Source organism: Cetorhinus maximus, chromosome 4 (assembly GCF_964194155.1).
Source record: "Cetorhinus maximus chromosome 4, sCetMax3.hap1.1, whole genome shotgun sequence".
Classification (NCBI taxonomy): Eukaryota; Metazoa; Chordata; class Chondrichthyes; order Lamniformes; family Cetorhinidae; genus Cetorhinus; species Cetorhinus maximus.
Window position 1 is genome coordinate 108454147 of NC_135882.1, and position 25964 is coordinate 108480110.

The following is a 25964-nucleotide window of genomic DNA, read 5'->3' on the forward strand; positions in this document are numbered from 1 at the left end:
CACATCCTTAGGACTTCAAAGCATTTCAGAATCCATTCATTATTTTTGGGCCACAGTTATTTAAATAGACAGATATGATGGCAGATTGTACACACCAACAGCACTTTCCTCCCTAACTAATAAGAAACAGTCGGGATAAATGAGTTATTCTTAGGTTGGCAAACTGTAACTAGTGGAGTGCCACAGGGATCAGTGCTGTGGCCTCAACTATTTCCGCCCTATATTCATGGCTTGGATGAAGGAACCAACTGGATTATAGCCAAATTTGCTGATGACACAAAGATTGGTAGGAAAGCAAGTTGTGAGGAGGATAAAAAGAATCTGAAACGGCATATAGATAGGTTTTTATCCTCCTCCCCTTTTCAGATTCTTAAGTGGGCAAAAAATTTGCAGATGGAGTATAATGTGGGAAAATGTGAATTTGTCCACTTCAGCAGGAAGAATAGAAAAGCAGAATATTATTCAAATGAAGATAGATTGCAGAACCCTGCGGTAGAGGGATCTGGGTGTCCTAGTACATGGTTCACAAAACGTTAGTATGCAGGTACAGCAAATGATTAGGAAGGCAAATGAAATCTGGCGTTTATTGCAAGGGGAATGGAATTTAAAAATAGGGAAGTTTTGCTACAGCCATACAGGGCCTCAGTTAGACTGCATCTGGAGCACTATGTACAGTTTTGGTCTCCTTACGTAAGAAAAGATATAATTGCATTAGATGCAGTTCAGGGAAGGTGGACTCAACTAATTCCTGGATGAAGGGGTTATCTTATGAGGAAAGATTGAACAGGTTGAGCCTGTATCAATGGAGTTCAGAAGAACGAGAGGCTATCTTATTGAAACGTACAAGATCTTGAGGGAACTTGATAGGGAGGATACATAGAGGATGTTTTTCCTTATGCAGAGACTAGAACTAGGGGACAGAGTTTAAAAATAAGGGGTCTCCCACTTAAGATGGATGAGGAAAAGAAATTTCCTCTGAAGGTCATGAGTCTGTGGAATTCTCTTCCACAGAGGTCACTGAATTACTTTTAAGGCTGAATTAGATTGACTCCCTTGTTAATCAAAAATCTAAGAGTATGGGGAGTAGGCAGGAAAGCAGAGTTGAGGCCACAATCAGATCAGCCATGATCTTATCAAAATGGTGGAGCATGCCCAAGGGTCTGAACAGCGTACTCCTGCTCCTGATTCATATATTCTTGATGGCAAGGTCTCCAATCTCTTTCATTAACATCTTTCCACATGCGCACAATGCATTACTACAATGTGTGCTATGTGCTATTTCCCTTTAGCCTGCAGCAAACCCAATATAATTCAATAACAGGACTGTGCCACCCACTGTGACACTTCCCACCAGTAATTCCTTTCCTCAACCCACCCCGTCCAAAAGAAAGACAGCCCGACCGAAAAAGAAAAGACATGTTTTTTGGATTCAAAAGTAACAAAATTCATTCAAGCTTTGGAGAACTAGTATTAAAAAAAAATTCAGCTTCACTACTTTGTCCCAGCCACGTATACACGTGGAAGATTTAACATCTGTATGGAAATAAATGTAGTTAAAACTTCAATTATACAGAGCAATTTATAACTGAGGCACAAGTACTAGGCAAACATCTTACACACTTCCAGTATGTTTAAAAGAACGAATGAAACAGTAAATCCCCTTTTGAGAACAGCAGCCAGCAATAAATTCCTACCTACACTGTCTTTGGACATTTCTGTACTTCAAGTATTAGACATCAAGATTGATGTTTTAGCTGTAATTCACTCATGAATCAAAACAATTCTGGACATTTCGATGCTTAAACTTCAATCGAGATTTAAAGATAGCATGTGAAGGACTACCTCTGAAGAGTCGCATCCTACATAAGTACTCATCAAAATCAATTTTTAATTATTATAAGTTGTCTTTTAAAGATGCAATATAACGGAGTAACTTATGGATATCAACAAAACATAAATCTCTCCTTGTAAGCCACGCTAGAATGCATCGGAAATACTTGGCACATTTCACTACTATCTTTGCTTATCTGTAAATAAAACTTCCGAGACTGTACAGTAAACCATATTACAGAGCTCTAACACTGCCAATATAATAATCAATTTCTCACCTGCTGTCTGTGTCTAGGCCTACAAAATCTTTCTTTTCAAATGGCACACATAGTAATTGAATCTTGTCTCCCGATTTATCCGTTGCTCTGTCAAGACGTTTGGATTCCAAAACAATGAACAATGATTCAATAAAGTCTTCCACTTTCTTCTCTATGGTTTCACACTCATCGTAACTAGAATAAAATGCAACATCAGTGCGAGGTTGCTCAGCAATTTCCCCCTGCAGCCCAAAGACAAACAAACGTGAATCATATAGTGTCGAACCATAAATTTCTTTCTGCAGATGAAATTTCTCTGATGTCTGTGGCCAGTCCTTTGCATTGCAACACTGCGTGATAGCTATTAACCCTACAACTTTCCGATGAGTCTGAAAGTCTCCCCATTCGTTGTTTTCAGGTGGGTAATGGTGTCTGTAACGTATATATAGAACACGTTGTGAATCTCGAAGATTAATCTGATTGGCAGCAGCAATTTTCTTGTAAATCTTGAAGAACTGTTCTTCTGGTACAATTCCCACAGGTTGGACAATGACCAAAAGACTCTGGTGGTCCTCGGCACACTGCATATAATCAGGGACACTCATTCTCCATCAACTGAAATCTGGTTAATGAGAAAAAAAGCCATTATTGCCCTTTCAATTCTAATAAGGCGGTTTGTTAAGCATTCAAAAGAAAAAATGGTTCATATTAGTCACTGTTATAATTAACCATTGCAAGGTTATTTCAACTTTATAGTGAATTGTAACTCAACCTATATGGGAATAATTAAAAGAAAGAAAAATATTACTGTCCCAATAGGAGTATTACAATAATTTCAAGTTCAGGAGTAAACTTCAAATTATACAGCTCTATACACTCAAATGGAGTTCACAGAAATTAGAAGTCACAATTTTATTGGGGTCTGTTCAGAACTATGATAATCAACTATTCTCTATGCCTCCTGTAAAAATAAATTGCAATGTCATGCAACAACTGGTGTAGATAGTCAAGTTTTGTTTTATTATTTAAAAGGCCAAACGAAAATTCACCAAAAACATTAAAACCTGTACAATAGCAGCTTCATGGCAATGCACGTAGATGTCATGACATCTAGCATTTCTCATATGGTCTCCACTATTGTTGAAGCCCACCCTTTTTCACCTCAATAACATGGGTATGGTAAGTTTTCAGTCGCACACACCTCGTTTTAGGGCTTTGAAATGCTTTTGTCACTTTGATATCGGTTTTGGTTCAGTTGTAGCATCCTTACACAAGTTGGCGGGTTGTGCATTCAAATCCTACTCCAAATACTTCATCAACCAATCCAATCTTTCACTTCAATACAGTACTGAGGAAATATTACACTATCAGGCCATCTACTCAGCTGGTCGTCAAAGATCCCACAGCACTATTCAAAGAACAGAAAAGCTCTCCTAGTATACCACAGCCAACACCATTAAAAACAAGCATTGTTGTTTGTGGGGCCTTACTGTGTGCAAATTATCTGCTACACGATCCTATCTTATGCGTCACAGCACTTTTTAAAAGAAAACAAGTACTTAATTGGCTGTAGAGACCTCTGGGAAAACCAGAGATTGTGAAAGGTGCTACAAACATGCAAATTAATTCTTTATGTTGTCCACTTGGAAACTGCTCCAGCTATTTCATTTCAGGTATCACAGATTGGCTACATTTTAAAAATTTGAGACATAATTTAGAGAACTAATGAACAAATGTTAATGACTGATCAGCCACAAAATAAAAACAAGGAATATCAATCTAAAAATTGCTAAATCGAAAGCTACTTTTTTTGTCCTTCACCTCTTATGTATCAAAATGCTTACTTAATTTATGTAATGCTATGTTGCAACACCAAGCTGCCACAAATAGCAACAAGATGAATGCCCAATTAATCTGTTTTTGGTGGTGTAGGCTAAGGGTGTGATGTTATATGATTCCCTCAGAAATTTTTCTGGACAATTTCATCTAGAATAGGCAGACGAGTTAAAAAAAAACAGAAAATGCTGGAAATACTCTGCAGGTCAGGCAGCATCTGCTGAGAAATAAACAAACAGAGTTAACATTTCCATTTACTCTTCTCCTGCCCCACCTGTCATCCTTACCTAATGTGTGACTCCAGACCCACAGCAATGTGGTTGACTCTTAAATGCCCTCTGAAATGGCCTAACAAGCTACTCAATTACATAAACCTCTACAAAGTCATAAAAACAGAATGAACCAGACAGGCCACACAGCGCTGACCTAAGCACCAGAAACGACAACGGCAAACTCATCCCTGTAAACCCTGCAAAGTCCTCCTTTCTAACATCTGGGGACTAGTGCCAAAACTGGGAGAGCTGTCTCACAGGCTCATCAAGCAACAATCCAATATGATTCCGTGAGGTTGACATATCTTACAGATAACGTCCCAGACACCAGCATCACCATCCCTGGGTATGTCCTGTCCCAGTGGCAGGACAGACCAACAGAGGTGGCAACACAGTCGTATACAGTCGGGAGGGTATTGCCCTGGGAGTCCTCAACATCGACTCCGGACCCCATGAAGTCTCATAGCATCAGGGCAAACATAGGCAAGGAAACCTCCTGCCGATTATCATGTACCGCCCTCCCTCAGCTGATAAATCAGTGCTCTTCCACGTTGAGCACCACTTGAAGTAAGCACTGAAGGTGGCAAGGACACAGAACGTATTCTGGGTGGGGGACTTCAATGTCCATCACCAAGCGTGGCTCGGTAGCACCATCACTGACCAAGCTGGCAGAGTCCTAAAGGACATAGCTGTTAGACTGGGTCTGCAGCAGGTGGTGAGGGAACTAACAAGAGGGAAAAACATACTTGGCCTTATCCTCACCAACCTGCCTGCCGCAGATGCATCTGTCCATGAAAGTATCGGTAGGAGTGACCACCACACAGTTGTTGTGGAGATGAAGTCCCGCCTTCTCATTGAGGATACCTTCCATCGCATTGTGTAGCACTACCCCCGTGCTAAATGGGATAGATTTCGAACAGATCTAGCAACTCAAGACTAGGCATCCATGAGGCATTGCGGGCCATCAGCAGCAGCAGAATTGTACTCAACCACAATCTGTAATCTCATGACCTGGCATATCCCCCACTCTACCATTACCACCAAGCCAGGGAATCAACCCTGCTTCAATGAAGGGTGCAGGAGGGCCTGCCAGGAGCAGCACCAGGCATACCTAAGAACGAGGTGTCAACCTGAAGCTATAACGTAGGACTCTAAGCTCTGTTTGTACACCTGCATTTTTAAATGATGTTTTACAACTCTTGAAGTGGTTTAGGGAAATTAAAACAAAGTAGAGAAAAAAAATTGTGCTGTTGCCTCGAAGTTAAGAGTGAGGAGCAGAAGGAAAGACTTCGAATTAAAGAGACAGAGCTGCAGGGAGCAGACTTGGGACAAAGTGGGCTCGCGAGAAGCCAGAAAATCTGAGGAGACAGCCAAAGGTTGGTGACTCCTTACTTTGGACCTGTGAAGCAGTGGTGCTCTGTTGGCATGGCTGAGTATCTGAGAGAGTGCATGGAAGACAAAGCTTGAATGCACGTGGCGATCCAGAGGAAAGGAACATCAGAGGGAGAAATCAAAACCCTGGAGGTGAATCCTTGATGAAGACACAGAAAGCATCATTTCGGAGAAGGTTCCAAGGCAAGTTCTGAGAGAACGGGAGATTGGAAACCCTTGTGTGAAAGACAGTTTCCATGAGACCAATTGGCTCAATGTGACAAGCATCGGGGAGGAGCTGATGAAAAATCCTTAGCATCTGCTTTGAGTGGCATCTGTCACTTAATCTTGGGAGTATGGTGTCCCCAAACACAGGTCACCTATTGGTTTACATGGACTGTATACTTACTGTGAATATTAAAGTATAAGATAGATTTTGTATCTTGTGTTATCCTTACCAATCTCTATATATCTGTAAAGGTTTAAAGGTTTGGTTGTGGGTGAAGGAGTAGTGTAACATAGTTCATACATGTTTTACTCTTTTGGAACAGACAAGCATTTCTGGGGTCGTAGACGTGACTCCAGGATGGTATGTTGCCTCCCTGGTTCCAGGGTCAAGGATGTCACTGAGTGGCTGCAGGACATTCCCCAGCCAGAGGTCATGGTCCACGTTGGTACCAATGACTTGGGTACAAAAGGGGCTGAGGTCCTGAAAGCAGATTTCAGGGAGCTGGGAAGGAGATTGAAAAGCAGGACCTCTAGAGCAGTAATTGCAGGATTACTCCCAGTCCCAAGTGCAAGCGAGGATAGAAATAGGAGAATGGAGCGATTGAACACGTGGCTGGAAAAGTGGGGTCGAAGCGAGGGCATCAGATATATGAGGCACTGCAACCAGTGCTGGGGAAGACAAGACTTGTACAAGCTGGATGGTCTCCACTTGAGCAGGACTGGGATGAACATCCTCACAGGGAGATTGGCTAGTGCTGTTGTTAAACTAAATTGGCAGGGGGCCAGGAACATGAGGGCAAATTCAGAACGGGGAATAGGAGATGGAGAATTCATGAGTGACACAAAGACAGAAGCAGCACAGGTTAAAAAGTGTACAGCACAGGAATTTGGCAGTGTTAAAATGTGTATATTTAAATACAAAGAGTATAACAAATAAAACCTATGAGCTGAGGGCACAGATAGATACATGGCCGCATGATATCATCGCTATAATGGAAATTTGGCTTTGAGAGAGACAAAAATGGCAGCTCAACATCCCAGGATATAAAAAAAAAAGGTGGGGTGCAGCATTATTGGTTAAAAAAACAATTACAGCTGTGAGAAGGGATGATATACTAAATAAAGCACCAAATGAGGCCAGATGGGTTAGCTCAGAAATAAAAAAAGAGGCAACCACATTGCTAGGAGTGTACTATAGACCCTCAAATAGTGGAAGGGAGTCAGAAAAGTAAATATGTAGTCAAATTTCAGAGTTCAAAAACAATAGGGCAGTAATAGTTGGAGACTTCAACTACCCTAACACGAACTGGGATACGAAAAGTGTGAAGGCTACAAAATTTTTGAACTGCATTCAAGAGAACTTTTTCAGCCAGCATGTAACAAGCCCAATGTGAGGGGGCGCAATTCTATCTTTAGTCTCAGGAAATGATGTTGGGTAAGTGGATGAAGTCGCAGTGAGGCACCATTTTGGAGATAGTGACCATAATACAGTTAGATTGTTATTTTCCAATCCTCACAAGATACAGGTGAGGGACAAGAGGATTGGAAGTCTGCAAACATTGTACGAATATTTAAAAAGGATGTGAGGGATATGCCAGAAAATTAAAGGCTGGTCAGTCTGACTTCAGTAGTGGGCAAATTATTGGAAACGAGTCTGAGACGCAGAATAAGCTGTCACTTAGAAAGGCACAGATTGATCAGGGATCGTCAGCATGGTTTTGTTAGGGGAAGACCATGTCTTACTAACTTAATAGAATTTTTTGAGGAAGTAACAAGGAGGATGATGAGTGTCATGCAGTGGATGTTGTGTACATGGATTTTAGCAAGACAGATGACAAGGTCCCACATGGCAGACTGGTCAGGAAAGCGAGATCCCATTGGGAAGGTGGTGAGTTGGATCCAAAATTGGCTCAGCGACAGGAAACAAAAGGGTAAAGGTCGATCGATGTTTTTGCGACTGAAAAGCTGTTTCAGGCAGGATAGAGGGGAGGATAGACAGGGCTCAGTGTTGGGGGCCTTGCTGTTTGTCACACATATTAATGATTTGGACGTAAATGTGGGAACCATGATTGGGAAATTGGCAGACGACACAAAAATTGGCCGTGTAGTGGATAGCGAAGAGAATAGCTGTTGTCTCCAGACTGATATCAATGGTTTGATTGAGGAGGTGGAGAAGTGGCAAGCGGAATTCAATCTGGGAAAGTGTGAGGTAATGCATTTGGGGAGGGCAAACAAAGCAAGGGACTACTCAATAAATAGGAGGATATTGAAAGGAGTTGAGGAAATGAGACACCTTGGAGCGCGTGTCCACAGGTGCCTGAAGGTGGCAGGACAGGTGGACAAGGTGGCAAAAAAAAATAAAGGAATGCTTTCCTTTATTGGGTGAGGTATTGAATACAAAAGCAGGCATGTAATGATGGAACTGTATAAAACACTGGTTAGGCCACAGATGGAATTCTGTGTACAGCTCTGGTCACCACATTACAGGAAGGACATTGCTCAGGAGAGAGTGCAGAGGAGATTTACAAGAATGTTCCCAGGGCTTGAAAGTTGCAGCTACGAAGAAAGATTAGATAGGGTAAGGGTTGTTTTCCTCAGAACAGAGGAGGCTGGGGCGTGTCCTAAATTGAGGTGTACAAAATTATGAGGGGCTTAGATAGGGTAGACAGGAAAGACCTGTTTCCCCTAGCTGAGGGGTCAATTACCAGGGCGCATAGATTTAAGATGATTGGTAGAAAGATTAGAGGGGACATGAGGAAAAACCTTTTCACCCAGAGGGTGGTGGGCGCCTGGAATTCACTGCCTTTGTTGGCGGTTGAGGTTGAAACGCTCAAACATACAATATGGACTTTCATAGCACTTCCTAATTGCTTGCTGTACCTGCATGCTAACTTTGTGTTCCTTGTACAGGTATACACAAGCCCCTCTGAACATTTACAAATTCCATGCTTGTTGAAAATTTTTTTTTTTTATATTCTTACAACCAAAGTGAATAACCTCACACTTTCCACATTATACTCCATCTGTCACCTTGTTTCCCACTCACTTAACCTGTCTATAGCCCTTTGCAGTCTGTGTCCTCACAGCTTACATAACCCTCTAGCTTTGTATTGTCAACAAACTTACACACATTAATGGGTTCGGCCCAAAAACTGGAATGTAAATTCTAAACAGAGTCACAGTGCAGAAGAGGCCCTTCGGCCCAGTGAGTCTGCACCGAGACGACGTGAGAAACATCTGACCTACCTAATCCCATTTACCAGCACTTGGCCCATAGCCTTGAACGTTATGACGTGCCAAGTGCTCATCCAGGTACTTTTTAAAAGGATGTGAGGCAACCCACCTCCACCACCCTCCCAGGCAGTGCATTCCAGACCGTCATGACCCTCTGGGTAAAAATGTTTTTCCTCACATCCTCCCTAAACCTCCTGCCCCTCACCTTGAACTTATGCCCCCTTGTAACTGACCCTTCAACTAAGGGGAACAGCTGCTCCCCATCCACCCTGTCCATGCCCCTCAATCTTGTACACCTCAATCAAGTCGCCCCTCAGTCTTCTCTTCTCCAACGAAAACAACCCAAGTTTATCCAACCTCTCTTCATAACTTCAATGTTTCATCCCAGGCAACATCCTGGTGAATCTCCTCTGCACCCCCTCCAGTGCAATCACATCCTTCCTATAATGTGGTGACCAGAACTGCACACAGTACTCCAGCTGTGGCCTCACCAAGGTTCTATACAACTCCAACATGACCTCCCTACTCTTGTAATCTATGTCTTGATTGATAAAAGCAAGTGTCCCAAATGCCTTTTTCACCACCCCACTAACATGCCCCTCTGCCTTCAGGGATCTATGGACACACACACCAAGGTCCCTTTGTTCCTCAGAACTCCCGAGTGTCATGCCGTTCATTGAATACTTCCTTATCAAATTACTCCTTCCAAAGTGTATCACCTCACACTTTTCAGGGTTAAATTCCATCTGCCACTTATCTGCCCATTTGACCATCCCGTCTACATCTTCCTGTAGCCCAAGACACTCAACCTCACTGTTAACCACCCAGCCAATCTTTGTGACATCCACAAACTTACTAATCCTACCCCCCACATAGTCATCTATGTCGTTTATATAAATGATGAATAACAGGTGACCCAGCACAGATCTCTGGACTCTGGCTTCCAGTCACTAAAGCAGCCGCTGTCATCACCCTCTGTCTCCTACAAATAAGCCAATTTTGAATCCACCTTATCAAATTACCCTGTATCCCATGTGCACATGCCTTCTTTATAAGTCTCCCATGTGGGACCTTGTCAAAGGCTTTGCTGACATCCATATAAACTACATCAACGACACTACCCTCATCTACACACCTGGTCACCTCCTCAAAAAATTCAATCAAATTTGTTAGGCATGACCTCCCTCTGACAAAGCCATGCTGACTATCCCTGATCAAACCTTGCCTCTCCAAGTGGAGATAGATACTCTCCTTCAGAATTTTCTTCAATAGTTTCCCTACCACGGACGTGAGACTCACTGACCTGTAGTTCCCTGGCTTCTCTCTATAACCATTCATAAATAGCAGAACCACACTAGCTGTTCTCCAGTCCTCTGGCACTTCCCCCGTGGCCAGAGAGAAATTAAAAATTTGGGTCAGAGCCCCTGCGATCTCCCTTGCCTCCCTCAGCAGTCTGGGACACAAATCATCTGGACCTGGAGATTTGTCCACTTTTAAGCCTGTCAACACCTCCAATACCTTGTCACTCAATATATCAATTTGCTTAAGAACCTCACAGTCTCTCTCCCCAAGTTCGATACCTTCATCCTCATTCTCTTGGGTGAAGACGGAAGTGAAGTATTTGTTCAACACTCTAGCGATGTCCTCTGGCTCCACTCATAGATTGCCCCCTTGGTCCCTTATGGGGCCCTACTCTTTCCCTGGTTATCCTCTTCCCATTGATATACTTATAGAATATCTTGGGATTTTCACTGCTTTTACCAGCCAGAGCTTTCTCATATCCCCTCTTTGCTCTCCTAATTGCTTTCCTAAGCTCCACCTTGCACTTTCTGTACTCCACTCATGCCTCTGCTGATTTGCTTCCCTTGTACCTGCTAAAAGCCTCTCTTTTCCTTCTCATCGTATCCTGAATATTTCTGGTCATCCATGGTTCTCTGGGCTTGGTACTCCTTCCTATCACCCTAGAGGAAACATGTTGAACCTGTACCCTCCCCATTTCCTTTTTGAACACCCCCCCTTCCTCTGTAGGTTTCTCCACAAGTAACCGTTCCCAGTCTACCTTGGCCAGATCCTGCCTTATTTCACAAAAATCCACTCTCCCCCAGTCCAAAACATTTTTTTTGCAACTTGTCGACTTCTTTGCCCATAACAAACTTAAACTGTACCATGCTGTGGTCGCTATCGCTAAAATGCTCGCCCACCACCACCTCAGCCACCTGTCCGGCTTCATTCCCCAGAATTAGATCCAGCACTGCACCATCCCTTGTTGGACCCTCTACATATTGACCTAAAAAGTTCTCCTGTACACATTTCAAGAAATCCACTCCATCCAAGCCCTTAACACTATGTCTATCCCAATTGATGTTGGGAAAGTTGAAATCACCTAATATAATTACCCTATTGTTATTGTTTTTATACACCTCCGCAAATTGTGCATATATTTGCTCCTCAATTTCTCGCTGACTATCTGGGGGTCTATAAGAAACATATAACAATGTGGCTGCCCCTTTTTTATTCCTAAGCTCTACCCACAAAGCTTCATTCGATGCCCCCTCCAAGATACCATTTCTCCTTACTACAGTAACTGACTCCTTAACTAATAATGCAACGCCTCCTCCTCTTTTACCCCTTCCCCTGTCTCACCTGAAGATTCTATATCCCAGAATGTTGAACTGCCAACGCTGCCCTTCCCTCAACCACGTCTCAGTGATGGCTACTATATCACAATCCCACGTGTCAATCCTCATCCTTAACTCATCCGTTTTACCTGTAATAACAGCTGAGATGCCAGCACTAATCCTTGCAGCACTCCACTAATCACAGCCTGTAAGCTGAAAATTCCTTGTTTATACCCACTCTCTGCTTCCTGTCTATTAACCAATCGTCTATCCATGCTTATATAATGACCCCCAACTCCATGAACCCTAATCTTGTACATTAACCTTTTGTGTTGCACATTATCAAATGCCTTTATGAAATCCAAATGTACACCTTCTGATTCCCATTCTTCTGCCCAACTAGTCACATTGCCAAAAAATTCTAATAAGGTTGTCAAATAGAATTTCCCTTTTATAAAACCATGTTGACTTTGATCATAATGATTTAAGTGCATCATTAAGACTTTAAAAATAGATTCCAGCATTTTCCATTTTCGCTCTCCCTCATTTTTTGAATAGCAGTGTTACATTTGCTAACTTCCAATCTGCTTGGGCCATTCTAGAATTCGGAATCAAAGGATTAATAAGGACAGGGATGATGGAGACAGTTGAGATGCTCTTCATCCACAAAAAGTCCCATATGGTCAGTGTCTCAAATAGCCTCTCCTAATCAAATTCCTTCCGCCTGGCTTCATGTGTCAATCCCTGTTTAGAACTGCGGACAAAGGTGCGAAGGCAGCTGTTGGGAGCGGTCTGGCTTAGAAAAGCCACGGCGGTAGGGCTCATCCGTCTTAGTTGGCAGTCCACCTAGCAGAAAGGAACTCTGATTTCAAAGCTCCCAGCTATGTGTTAACTAGTAAGGTATACATCTGCTGACAGTGCCAAAAATCACAAATAATGCTTATGGACTGCATGGCGATGTAAAGGGTAGATGAGGCTGTTCAGCCTGCTCTGCAGCTCATCTAGGAGAAGGACAACTCCAAAATCAAACCTGCATCTTTTCAACCTACACTTGCAGCACGCATTGCATCAGTATAATATTAGCTGCTTTGGAAATGGGAGAGGCTCTGCACAAATCCCACCCATGTAAATATACACAATGTGCAGGTTGTTCAGCAAGTCTCGATCAGCCAAATAAACCAGACATACCAAGCCCTGTGGTGATAGGGAAGTGACAATGAGGAAAAGTAAAGAATGTTACTGGCAGTCTTCAGTCATAGCCCTGCACACAGATGGCCTCAGGGTGATGGTCACTTTCCACAGATCAAGATAGATTCCACCTGGGGCAATAGGTGGAGTCTGCTTGGGAAGAAAGAGAATCCTAAACACAGCCTGCTCTCCCTGCACCTGCCAGGTTACTACTTCTGGTTGGTCATCCATTCACGCAGTTGAAACGTAAAGAACAAAACTACTAGTCATAGTATGAATTTCGGTTCATGGAATGTCAGAACACTTCTAGACAACAATACAAGACCTGAACGCAGAACAGTCCTCACAGCAAGTATGCTGGCAGGTACAACATCGACATAGCCAGCCAACGCGAAACAAGGCTTGCCAAGGAGTCTCCACTTGAGATTAGTGCATGCTACACATTCTTGTTGACAAGTCCAAGGACAGTCAGGCATGGGCTTTGCCACTTGATCTGAACTAGCACACAAGCTTGACTCACTTCCATGAGTCAATTGCTGATCCCCATAGGTTCTTCACTTAAGCCTTACCAGTAACCAGTATGCAATATTCATCGGTGCCTTTGCTCCAATAATAAACAGACGAGGTCAAAGAAGCATTTTATAATGACCTGAGCAAGATAATTAATTAGAGTACCACCCCACCAGGACAAACTCATTATTCTTGGTGATTTCAATGCCCGGAGTGAGCACAGGCTGTAACATATGGTGAGGAGTACTAAGACACCATGATATTAGCAGAACAAATGCCAAATGACCAGCTCCTAAGTGCAGCAAGTATTATCTGACCATCACAAATAGCCTTCCAGCAAGCAGACAAACTGGAAAACAACCTGGATGCACCCCATATCCAAACAATGGCACAAGTTGGGTTATGTTATTGTATGACGTAGGCCTCAAGGACATGCACTCTACCCGCTCCCTTAGGAGTTCAGAATGCTGCTGACTATCGGCTTGTCAGAAATTTAGTGTCTCTGAAGATAAAATCTAAAGCACTTCAGTACAGAGTCAAGCCAAAAAAGGAGGTTGGATATAAACAAACATTCTTGAAAACAAGGCTGAGACAAAAACCGTTTCACAAACTAGCCACAGGAATTGCTGGTATCCCGGAGGACAATATTGATTCTTGGAAAAAAGTTAAAGCATGTTACTTACAGCACAGCACCTGAGATCCTAGGATTCATTAGACGGAAGCACCAAGGCTAGTACAACAACAATGCCCAAGACACAGGCAAGCTTCTAGACAAAGTATACGACACTCAGAAAACTTACAGATCTGACAAGAAAATCATCAAAGAACGCCAGACACCATCACACAAAATACATCCAAACTAAGAGATGCAGAACTGATGGTGTGAAAACAAGGCTGTTAAGCTTCAAGCAATGACTGATGAAAACAACCTGAAGTTCTACAGTCAGTCAGTCTCTGGCTTCAAAACCAACAGTGTGACACCCAATCCTCACTGCAGATAGCAATCAGCTCCTAACTAAAAAGCAGGAGATTCTCTGTCATTCAGCAGAACACTTCAACAAACCTCCAAAACCAACAGTCCACAATGTGCAATGATACCATTGTGTCCCTTCCACAGCACCGCACCCTGGAAGAGCTTGCACTTAATCCTTCTCAAGCAATGGTCACAAAGGCCATAAAGCAGGTTCCAATGGGCAAGTCACCAGGAGCTGATGGCATCCTGCCTGAAGCATTGAAGTACAGAGGGATACACGTGGTTAGGAAACTCACGATTCTTTTTCTAATTATTCATTCACGGGATGTGGGCTTCGCTGGCTGGGCCAGCATTATTGCCCATCTCTAGTTGCCCCCCAGAAGGTGGTAGTGGGCTGCCTTCTTGAACAGCTGTAGTCCATGTGTAGGTACACCCACAGTGCTCTTAGGAAGGGAGTTCCAAGATTTTGACCCAGCGACAGTGAAGGAATGGCGATATATTTCTGGATGGTGAGTAATTTGGAGGGGAACTTCTAGGTGGTGGTGTTCCCATCTGTCTGCTGCTCTTGTCCTTCTAGATGGTTGTGGGTTTGGAAGGTGCTATCCAAGGAGCCTTGGCGAATTCTTGCAGTGCATATTGTAGATGGTACATACTGCTACTACTGTGCACAGTGGTGGAGGGAGTGAATGTTTGTGGATGGGGTGTCAACTAAGCAGGCTGCTTTGTCCTGGACAGTGTCAAGCTTCTTGAGTTATGTTGGACTTGCACTCATCCAGGCAAGTGGGGAATATTCCATCACATTCTTGACTTGTGCCTTGTAGATGGTGGACAGGCTTTGGAGAGTCAGGAGGTGAGTTACTCATCATGGGATTCCTAGCCTCTGATCTGCTCTTGAAGCCACAGTATTTATATGACTAATCCAGTTCAGTTTCTGATCAATGGTAACCCCCCCTCCGGGATATTGATAATGGGGGATTCAGCGATGGTAATCCTTTGAACATCAAGGGGTGATGGTTGGGTTCCCTCTTGTTGGAGATGGTCATTGCCTGACACTTGTTTGGTGCGAATGTTACTTGCCAATTGTCAGCCCAAGCCTGGATATTGTCCAGGTCTTGCTGCATTTGGACATGGACTGCTCCAGCGTCTGAGTCATGAATGGTGCTGAACATTGTTCACTGATGATTGCACATCCCACTTCTGACCTTATGATGGAAGGAAGGTCATTGATGAAGCAGCTGAAGGTGGTTGGGCCTAGGACACTATCCTGAGGAACTCCTGCAATAAATGTCCTGGAGCAGAGATGACTGACCTCCAACAACCACAACCATCTTCCTTTGTGCTAGGTGCCGGAACCAGGACACTGTGCCTCAAGACCACAAGGATGCCTCCATAGCTCAACTCTACAAATGGAAAGGGAGCAAGTCCATCTGTGAAAATCATCATGGAATATCACTTCTGTCAACAGCAGGAAAAAGGTTATTCTTAATCAGATTGTCACTCACCTCATTGACTCCGTGTACCAGAATCAGTGGCTTCCATGCAGGATGGGGAACATGATCCTCGCAGCACGTCAAATTCAAAAAAAGTCATGCAAACAGAATAAAGACACCTATATGGTGGTGTTCATTGACCTAAGGTTTTGATAAAATTAAATTGGAAAGCCTATGGAAGATTCTGCACAATTATGACTGCCCTGAAAAGATGATCAGTGTCATTAATTTGTTTCACAATGGCCAGTGTTATGTAAAGTGCTAAGTCATTGGATGCTTTTCCTGTCACCAATGGCACCAAGCAAGGCTGTGTGTGTGTTGGCTGCAGCTCCGTTTGCCATATACTTCTTGGCCACGCTCCAGTATGCACTCAAAGATCTTGACACGGGGTACACATTCAATTCAGGACAGAAAACAAATTCTTAACTTGCAAAGGCTCAAGGCTTGCATCAAGGTTACTGAGTGAACTCTTGTTTGCGGATGACTGCGCTCTCATAGTACATACTCCAGCAGACATTTAGCTTCTTGTTGATTGCTTTGCCCGAGCCTCAGGACACTTCGGCCTGACAATAAATCTGAAGACACAGATCACAGATCTTTTATTAACCTACCCCTGGCCACGTACACCAAAATCCCACAGTCACTCAACAACACACCCCTCCATTCAGTACAAAAGTTTTGCTATCTTGGGAGTATCATCTCCAAAACACTATGCTAGATGACAAAAGCCAACCATCACCTAGCAAAAGCAAGCTCAGCATTTGGTAGGCTCACTTAGGCTTTGGAAAAAGTATGGAATTTGTCTCAGAACAAAAGGTCAAAATCTACCAGGCAGTGGTTCTTACATCACTTCTTTATTCGTGCAAGACTTATACAACCTAACGGCATCACATGAAACAAGTAAAAGCATTCCATCTTTGCTCTCTGAAATCTATTTGCAACATCAGGTGACAGGACAAAATCCCCACTTAGGTTCTTGCAAAGTGCTACAAGCCTGGCATTGAGGTCATGCTCATCAGAGCTCAGTTTCACTGGGTCAGTCACGTAGTTCACATGGAGGATTCCGATATACCAAAGCCAGTAATCTACAGTCAGCTGAGCCCAGGAACTTGCACCACAAGACATACCAAAAACAACCTGAAAACTAACCTCCCCACAGAACTGCTGAGTTTTTCCAGCATTTTCTGTTTTTGTTTCAGGGCTTGCAAGCTGGATCTCAATACACAGAGAAAAAACAACCTTGGACAGACCCAGGTGGAGAAGTCTCTGTCATCATTCGATTTCAATATTTGAGGAGAAGCCAAGTGCGTTCAGGACTAGCGAACAAGGTGCAAAGCCAATGCCTCCATCCATCCAACACTGACTTCATATGCAATATTTGCAATTAGTTATGGAATTAAAGACTTTGCCTAATGTCACACTTGAAACAACATCAACCTAGGCTATAAACCAGTCTTCTTTCTTCTTGCTGAACACTCATCTATCCAAACGACAGGAGAATCCATCGTTCTACAATCTAGGGAATTTTGGAATATCATAACCAGCACATACACAATCTCCGAAGCTACCTCTTTTAGAGCCAGAGGACACTCTTATTAGTCCCTTAGTTACCATCTCTTTCTGGTATGTAATTTGTGTTCTCTACTGTGAGGACAAACTAATTATTCAATGTCACTTCCATTAAACTCTGATGAATGAATCATCATTCCCCAAGATGATTTAATTAACTATATTGGATTTTTTTGTTTAGGAACACCCACAATGCTGTTCAGAAGGGAGTTACAGGGTTTTGACCGAGCAACAGCGAAGGAACAATGATATAGTTTCAAGTCAGGGTTAGTTTCATACCTAACACAAAGGAAGATGGCTGTGGTTGTTGGAGGTCAAGCATCTCAGCTCTCGGACATCACTGCAGGAGTTCCTCAGGGTAGTGTCCTCGGCCCAACCATCTTCAGATGCTTCCTTCCGTCATAAGGTCAGAAGTGAGGATGTTCACTGATGATTACACAATGTTCAGCACCATTCGCAACTCCTCAGATACTGAATCAGTACATGCCCAAATGCAGCAAGACCTGGACAATATCCAGGCTTGGGCTGACAAGTGGCAAGTAATATTCACACATCACAAGTGTCAGGCTATGACCATCTCCAACAAGACAGAGTCTAACTATCACCCCTTGACGTTCAACGGCATTACCATCACTGAATTCCCCACTATCAACATCCTGGGGTTACCATTGACCAGAAACTAAACTGGACCAGCTATATAAATACTCTGGCTGCAAGAGCAGGTCAGAGGCTAGGAATCCTGCAGCGAGCAACTCACCTCCTGACTCTCCAAAGCCTGTCCACCACCTACAAGGCACAAGTCAGGAGTGTGATGGAACACTCTCCACTTGCCTGGATGAATGCAGCTCCCACAATACTCAAGAAGCTTGACACCACCCAGGACAAAGCAGCCCACTTGATCGGTACCACATCCACAAACATTCACTCCCTCCACCACCGACCCACAGTAGCAGCAGTGTGTACCTTCTTCAAGATGCACTGCAGGAATTCGCCAAGGTTCCTTGGACAGCACCTGCCAAACCCATGATTACTCCCATCTACAAGGACAAGGGCAGCAGATAGACGGGAACACCACCACCTGGAAGCTCCCCTCCAAGTCACTCACCATCCTGACTTGCAAATATATCACCGTTCCTTCACTGTCGCTGGGTCAAAATCCTGGAACTCCCTTCCTAACAGCATTGTGGGTCTACTCACACCACATAGACTGCAGAAATTCATGAAGGTAGCTCACCACCACCTTCTCAAGGGCAACTAGGGATGGGCAACAAATACTGGCTCAGCCAGCAAAGCTTACATCTTGTGAATGAATTTAAAAAAAGTCAGGATGGTGTATGACCTGGAGAGGAAATTGCAGGTGGCCATGTTCCCATGTGGAACATCTGGGCAATTTTCCACACTGTCAGATAATGCCAATGTTGTAGTTGGGCTGGAACAGCTTGGCTAATGGTGTGGCTATTTCTGGAGCAGTGAATATTTAAGAGAGATTTAATAGATGTTACCAAAACCATTCATCGTTTTAGTAAAGTAATTAAGGAGTAACATTTTCCAGTGGCAGAAGAAACTAACACAGATTTAAAGTAATTGGATGAACCAGAGGCAACACGAGGAGAAAGAAATTTATGCAGCAAGTTATTGTAATCTGGAGTGTGCTGCCTGAAAAGTTGGAGGAAGCAAATTCAATAATAACTGCATAAATAATTGGAAATGGGATGATTTGCAGGGCTGTAGGGAAAAGCAGGGGAGCAGGGCCAACTGGATATTCTCTCAAAGCTGGTGCAAGCACTGGGCTGACTGGCCTCCTTCTGTGCTGTATCATTCTATGGTCCTAGGTGCAAAAATTTGGAAAGCCAATGGGCTGTTAGTTCTTGGCTCAAGAGAGCTGGAATATAAAGAGGTGGATATTATACTAAAGTTGTATTAAGCTCTAGTTAAACTGCATTTGTGGTGCTGCATTTAGTTCTGGGCACTGCACTTCAGGATCCATATATTGTCCTTGGAAGGGATGTGTCATAAATTCACCAACATGAAATCAGGATAAAAGGGTTAAATCATTAAGGCAGGTGTTCTCCTGATTATAGGAGATTATGGGCTGATTTATTAGAGGTTATTAAGGTAATTAAAGGATTGTAGTTTCTCTCTACCTAGCCTATTTCCTTGGAGGGGCGGTGGGAGAGAAATCACCTTAAAATTAGAGCCAGGCTGTTCAGGCTGATATCAAAGGGTCGTGGAGATCCTGAACCCTCTCCTCAAAAGCCTGTAGAAGACAGGTCAATTGGAAATTTCAAAACCAAGATCAATTTTGGCAAGGATATTAAGGATTATGGAACCAAGGCATGTAAATGGAGTTATACAATGGAAGAACAGGTACAAGGAACTGAGTGAGCCACTCCAATTCCTCGGTCACAACGAGAATCTCAACAAGGGGTTTGGGGGCAGTAACAATTGGAATCTGAATGAGGCAGAAGATGTTAACATCCTGAAATGTTAAAAGATGTCAGAAAGAAGCGAACAGTACTTTCCATTGCCCAGTTTGGAACAATGTCTACTGCTTACTGACATCAGTAAGCTTTTTTAAAAAAGACATTAAAAAATGTCCATTTTTTCAACCAGTATTTTGCAATTTTATCAAGAATCAAAAGTTTTGTGTATATATAAAAATATACGCAGCACACATTGTGGTGACAGGCAACAGCGATCAAGGAAAGTTCCAGATTTGATCCCCAGTCTGGGCCGAGTTGGTTATGTCAGACAGAAATCAGGTAAATGGGTTGTTGTAATACTCACACCAAAAAAATCCAATAGCTTGACTAGACCCATTGAACTGCATGACACAATGGATTACCTTTCACGAGGAGAAAATATATTGTAAAGAAGAAAAACAAAACATCTATGTACCCATGACCTACAATTTAAAAAACATTTCAAACGTGATTTAAGGCCAAAGGACATTATAGCTTTCCAGTGAAGTTGGTAATTGTATTAAGATTTTACTTTTTTTAAACCAATGAAGCTGACCAAACATCCTGCAGATTAGTTCAGCATTAGTGGAAACAAAAATATGTAACTTCTTGGAGTTAAAGAGCATACAGAGAGGGTTAATTCTTATTATACAAACTTTTGCTAAAACATGCACAAAAAAAGCTATGTTCAGCTAGTCTGACATAATTAGAAGTTACCATAGTGATGTTTAGCTGACAAAAAAAATTAACTTACAAGTTTCCCTTGAGCTGGTTCCACTGATCTCCAAGAAAATATATCAGGAAAAGTTCACATCCGTACAAAGAAAGTGATAACATTCTCTGCAGTGGAGCCTTTATCACTAATGTCTTGTTACCTGTCACCATTTGAATGATTTGATTGACAAATCAGTCAGGGTGAAACCATGAAATGTGGGGAGCGATTCTTGTTCAGCCTGAAGTTAATGCAGTTAATATTATTCTTACAGAGAAATAGGTACAAATGGGGGAGCAGAGGTGGCTCAGACTGAATCAGACCTGATCAGCTGTTAACTCCTCTACCCAAACTCGACAATTCCAACAGTGCACTCATTTTGCCTCAATTGCATCCGCAATTTTCAATCGCTCCACTATTGCCGGCCATGCCATCAGCTGACTAGGCTCCAAAGCTGGGGCATTCCTTCCCTGGAACTCCTTACTTTTCTGCTGTGCTCTCTCCCCTCCTTTAAGGCACTCCTCAAAACTTTCTCTGTGACCAAGTGTTTGATCATCTGTCCCACCATCTCCTTACGTGGCTCAATGACCAATTGTGTCTGGTAATGCTCCTACAAGTACCTTACAACAACATTATATAATTGCAAGTTTTAATGTTGTAATTATTGTTAATAATAGTGTCATTGTATGCTTAAGTTCTAAGTTTTCCAATAAATGCCTTTATCAATTTTCCTGGATAACGTATGAACTTGGAAGAACATCCATTCCCCAACAGGCTCCTTCTGTATGAGAGGGGAGCGGGCTGAAATTTGTACTCACTTTGGCATTGGTGGTTTCATCAGTACATTCATTCAATACAGTTCTCAATGCATAAATCAGCAAGGACTCTTAAAAAAGATTAATAAAAGACTGCTTCAAGAACATTTGTTAATTTGCAAGTCATGTGGAGCAGGTCGGTCCCAGATTCAATCCCTGGTCTATATGGAGTCAGCTAATCACAATATGGGTGCTCCAATTTCCCTCTTGACTGGATTGTGGAAGAGGGAACAAAACTAAAGGTCCTTGAGAGAGTCTGTTCCCAACAGCTCTGCAGTAGGACCCAGATGAAGGTCAGGCTTGAGTGTGATGTCTCTCACTGTCAAGTAGATTGGAAATGCTCACTAACAAGGTTCACAAATAAAAAGGCCACTTCATATCATACCAGAGAACAAATGATGCTTATTGAACCTTGTATCCCTCCCTCCAAGGCATCAATAATACTTGAACTGAGGAAGAAAAGGAAAACAGGCAAAGTCAGGAAACAAAAAAAGTCAAGAGATAAAGAAACACAACAGTCTAAAGAATAATACCATCTTTGTTTTCTTGATAAAATAAACCTATTAGAAGTCCTTGTAGAGATAATCTTACATCTGCACAAACATCCTCGACAAAAACTTCCCATTTTCAGGCTTGTCACACTTTGGTGTCAACTATTCCTATTATAAATTCCTATGTCCAAATTTTAGAGTAGAAAATGCTTACATAAACTTTTGACATCCATATGACATCCACTTCCCAGAGCCTTAAGCTGCTGCAGAGCCACAGTTTTCCATCTCCCAGCTCCTCAGCCTGTACTTCAGAGAAATTCTGAAATTCCAACCAATCCTACTTCCTAAATCATGCTTATTTCTATTTAACTATAGGATAACATAAAATCCAAGTATGATACAAAAATAATGACAGGATACATGACTTCAAAATGAGAACTGAATTATATCCTTGCGACCTGGACCCTACAGCCAATAGTGTTTCAACTGAAATCTTGGTCCTGACTCTCCACGTGAGACACAGAGATTAACTGGTGGAAATGGAAAACAGTACATTGCTTTTCCGAAGTCAAGACCTGTATTTGGAAACATTGATAAGCTATCCGAGTACAGGAGCTATGAAGATATCTGTAGGTTTTTAAGACTGAAAGGAAGAACTTAGGTTTACTTAGCACTATATCAAGTCATTGGGACATTCCGATGTGCTGATGGGATGTGGGCGTCACTGGCTAGGCCAGCACTTCTTGCCCATCCCTAATTGCCTGTAAGACTCATTGCTGTGGCTCTGGAGTCACATGTAGGCCAGGCCAGGTCAGGATGGCAGATTTCCTTTCCTAAAGGACATTTGCGAACCAGGTGGGTTTTTACAACAATCGATATGTTATTGAATTCAAATTTCACCATCTGCCGTGGTGGGATTCGAACCCAGGTCCCCAGAGCATTATCCTGGGTCTCTGGATTAAAAATCCAGTGACAATGCCACTATGCCATCATTCCCCTTTGGAGTGGTTACTGTTGTGTTGTAGGAAACACTGTAGTCAATTTGTATACAGCAAGGTCCAACAGACAGCAATATGATAATAACCTGATCAGCTGTTTTAACAATGTTGGTTGAGAAGTAAGTTGGCCAGGTTGGTGACAAAATTTCCCTGCTCTTCTTCAAAAGATGCCAAAGGATCTTTTCCATCCACCTGAAAGGACACACCACACTTTGGTTTAATGCCTTCTCTGAAAGATAGCACTTTCCTACCATGCAGCACTTCCCTAATACGAACATGTCTGCCTAGATTGTGTGTTCTGGTCACTGACATCAGACTCAAAACCCATATCCTTGTGCTTCAATGGTAAGAGTGCTACACTGAGCCAAGGCTGGCATCGAATTATTAAATAAATTGGTTAAAATTTAATGTTAGGCTCTTAACTTTCTTTGCTCAAAGTGATATTTTAAACAATCAACAATGCAAACTAGAGAAATTAAAGACATTGGCAAAGTTCAAGATGCTATTGTTTACTGGTCTGGATAATGCAATAAAGGTTAAATTGAGAGTCAAATGGACTTTACTCATCCATTGTGTTTTTTGGCCTGATCTAGTCCAGCGTGAAGAAATACTTCATCTAGCCTGACCCCTTCAAACCACTGAACCAGAGGTTGGACTACACCATGCTCTTTAACCGTGGGCACCATCCATAGCAAAAGTTAGGGATGAGAAAAAGAATCATACATACAAAAAGCAGGCTGCAATGTTCAAAACAAAACATTTATTTTCAACTTTAAGCAATATGAAAAATTGAGACATGGGAAAAGTTCACTATTGTTTCTACTGTAACAAAAACTCATTAGCCACTGTAAAAGAAAATTAACAACTCAATGTTATAACGAAGATCTACTTATGGAATGAATTTAGGGTCCAGAAAATCTATCAACATTCGAGAACAAATTTTACTTGTTGGTCCAGGCTTCAAAACAACCAGTGTTTGCTAAATGTGCTAATTTAGATATTTTGAAAAGGCTTTCCCTGCATGGCATTAATTTAAATTATTCGACTTCTCCCAGGCTTTCATTTAGTTTTGATGACATTGATTTTAATTTGATGTTTTGACAACGAATTCCGACACTTGAGAGTTGTTTCTTTGGACATATTACATTTACTTATTTTCAAAACATGTAGTACAAATTCTCCTAATCCTAGCATTCAGTGTTTTATACAAGCAAACATTATTCCAGCTCACACCATCACTTAACCTCCTCAGAGATCCTGAGCTATACATACGGCAAGTTTTCTTTAAACATATACTATGAGCAGCCAACATGCTCGTTTCAAGCACCCTGGAATAATCTAAATGCGTTTGCCAGATAAGCAAAAGGCATTCTACATGCAAGCCTAATTCAACAAATTTAAAAGCGAGAGACCGGGAAACACATAAGGCCTAACATGCAGCAAAAGGCATCAGGTAGAAGCCGCCCAATCGTCCAGACTCAACCAATCGACCCTGGGCAGTCACTTACTGATGTAACAACAGGTAACATTTCAGGAGAAGTTAAATACAATTGACTCTGGTTTTCAGTATATCACCAAGAGTCATTCGTCCCTCTATAACAGTACACTCCCGTCCATGTCAATATTGACATACAACATTTCAAACAGCTTTGTGACCTCAGCTCAACGGGCTGCATAATATACAAAAATAATATAGGTGCCTCACGTTAACGCACGATAAAATAGCCACTCTTTCGAAATTAAATATCTCAATTTATAATGGGTTACATACACCTTACCCTCAGACAACTAATTGAAACCGATGAGAAATGAGCAGCAACCCCACCGCTGTCAGAAGTTTGTACTGGCTATAAGCGGGCGCGCGGCCGGGAGACTCAGGAAGCCGTTGTCCTTTACTGGTTTTAATTGGCCAGCAGCCTCATGCCATCACATTCGGACTCGGCCAGCTCATGCTCGATTCAGTCAAGATCGCGTCCCGTTTAAGGAAGCGCGTGACGACACAGGTCAGACTCGCGATCTGAATGACGGTTGGTGTTTTCCCCCCTTGTCCCCACCCTCTGACTCGTGACATCTACCCGCGGTGATGTCATCACCGATCAGCCGCCCTACCCCCTCCCCACCGACCTGGCCGCCTCCAATGCACCCACCGAGGGAGGGGAGGAAATTGACAGAAAAATACACGCATATTACACGGTCAGACAAAGCCTGCCGGAACTTTATCTTCAGTCTCGGCGAAGTAAGCCCTGTTATTTTTTCAGAGAATGGGACTTCCACTGATTTCATCCTGTAAAGAATGAATGAGATTTCTTTTCTCCGCGACATCCCTATGTGTACAAACATTCAATCACCCGGGAAGAGCCCCGCACGTCAGCTTCTTGTTCCTGTTCACGGGAGAAAGACAGGAGCGAGTCTTACAAAGAGCGGCAATTTTGAGATGGACTAGAACGAATCAGAAATGTATGGCGCAGAAGGAGATCATTCCGCCCATCGTGTCTATGCCAGCCCAGAAAGAGCTATCCAGCCTAATCCCACTGCCCAGCTCTTGATGGTAGCCCAAGTGTATATCCGGGTATCTTTTAGATGCGATGAGGGTTTTTACCTTTAGCAACCATGCAGGCAGACAGTTCCAGACCCCCACCACCCACCGAGTGAAAAATAATACCTCCACTCCCCTACAATTATTCTGCCGATTATTTTAAATCTCTATACCTATCTCTATAGTTACTCATTTACAGGGACATACGAATTAGGAGTTGGCCACTCAGGCCCCTGAGCCTACTCCACCATTCAATTAGATCATGGCTAATCTGATTGTAACCTCAACTCCACATCTCTGCCTACGCCTGATCACCTTTCACCCCCTTGGTTAACAAGAATCTATCTAGCTCTACCTTAAAAATATTCAAAGACTCTGCCCCCACCACTTTTTGAGGAAAAGAGTTCCAAAGACTCAACTCTCAGTGAAAAAATTTCTCCTAATCTCTGTCTTAAATGGGCGAACCCTTATTTTTAAACAGGGACCCTAGTTCTAGATTCTCCCACGAGGAAACATCCTTTCCATATCCACCCTGTCAAGACCCCTCAAGCTCTATGTTTCAATCAAGTCACCT

General features: G+C 42.7%; 1 protein-coding gene across 5 annotated transcripts in view; it reads right to left on the bottom strand.

Annotated features, from left to right (window-relative positions):
• The window catches only part of trappc9 (trafficking protein particle complex subunit 9), a 971003-nt gene extending 946184 nt beyond the window's left edge, over positions 1 to 24819 (bottom strand). For all 5 annotated transcript variants that reach the window (XM_078540606.1, XM_078540605.1, XM_078540610.1 and 2 more), the window contains exons 1-2: positions 24633 to 24819; positions 2109 to 2709 (exon numbers count right to left, since the gene is read on the bottom strand). In XM_078540606.1, the coding sequence (XP_078396732.1) occupies positions 2109 to 2692 (584 nt within the window). In that variant the 5' untranslated portion in view covers positions 2693 to 2709; positions 24633 to 24819. The remainder of the gene's footprint in view (positions 1 to 2108; positions 2710 to 24632) is intronic.
• Positions 24820 to 25964: the final 1145 nt, after the last annotated feature.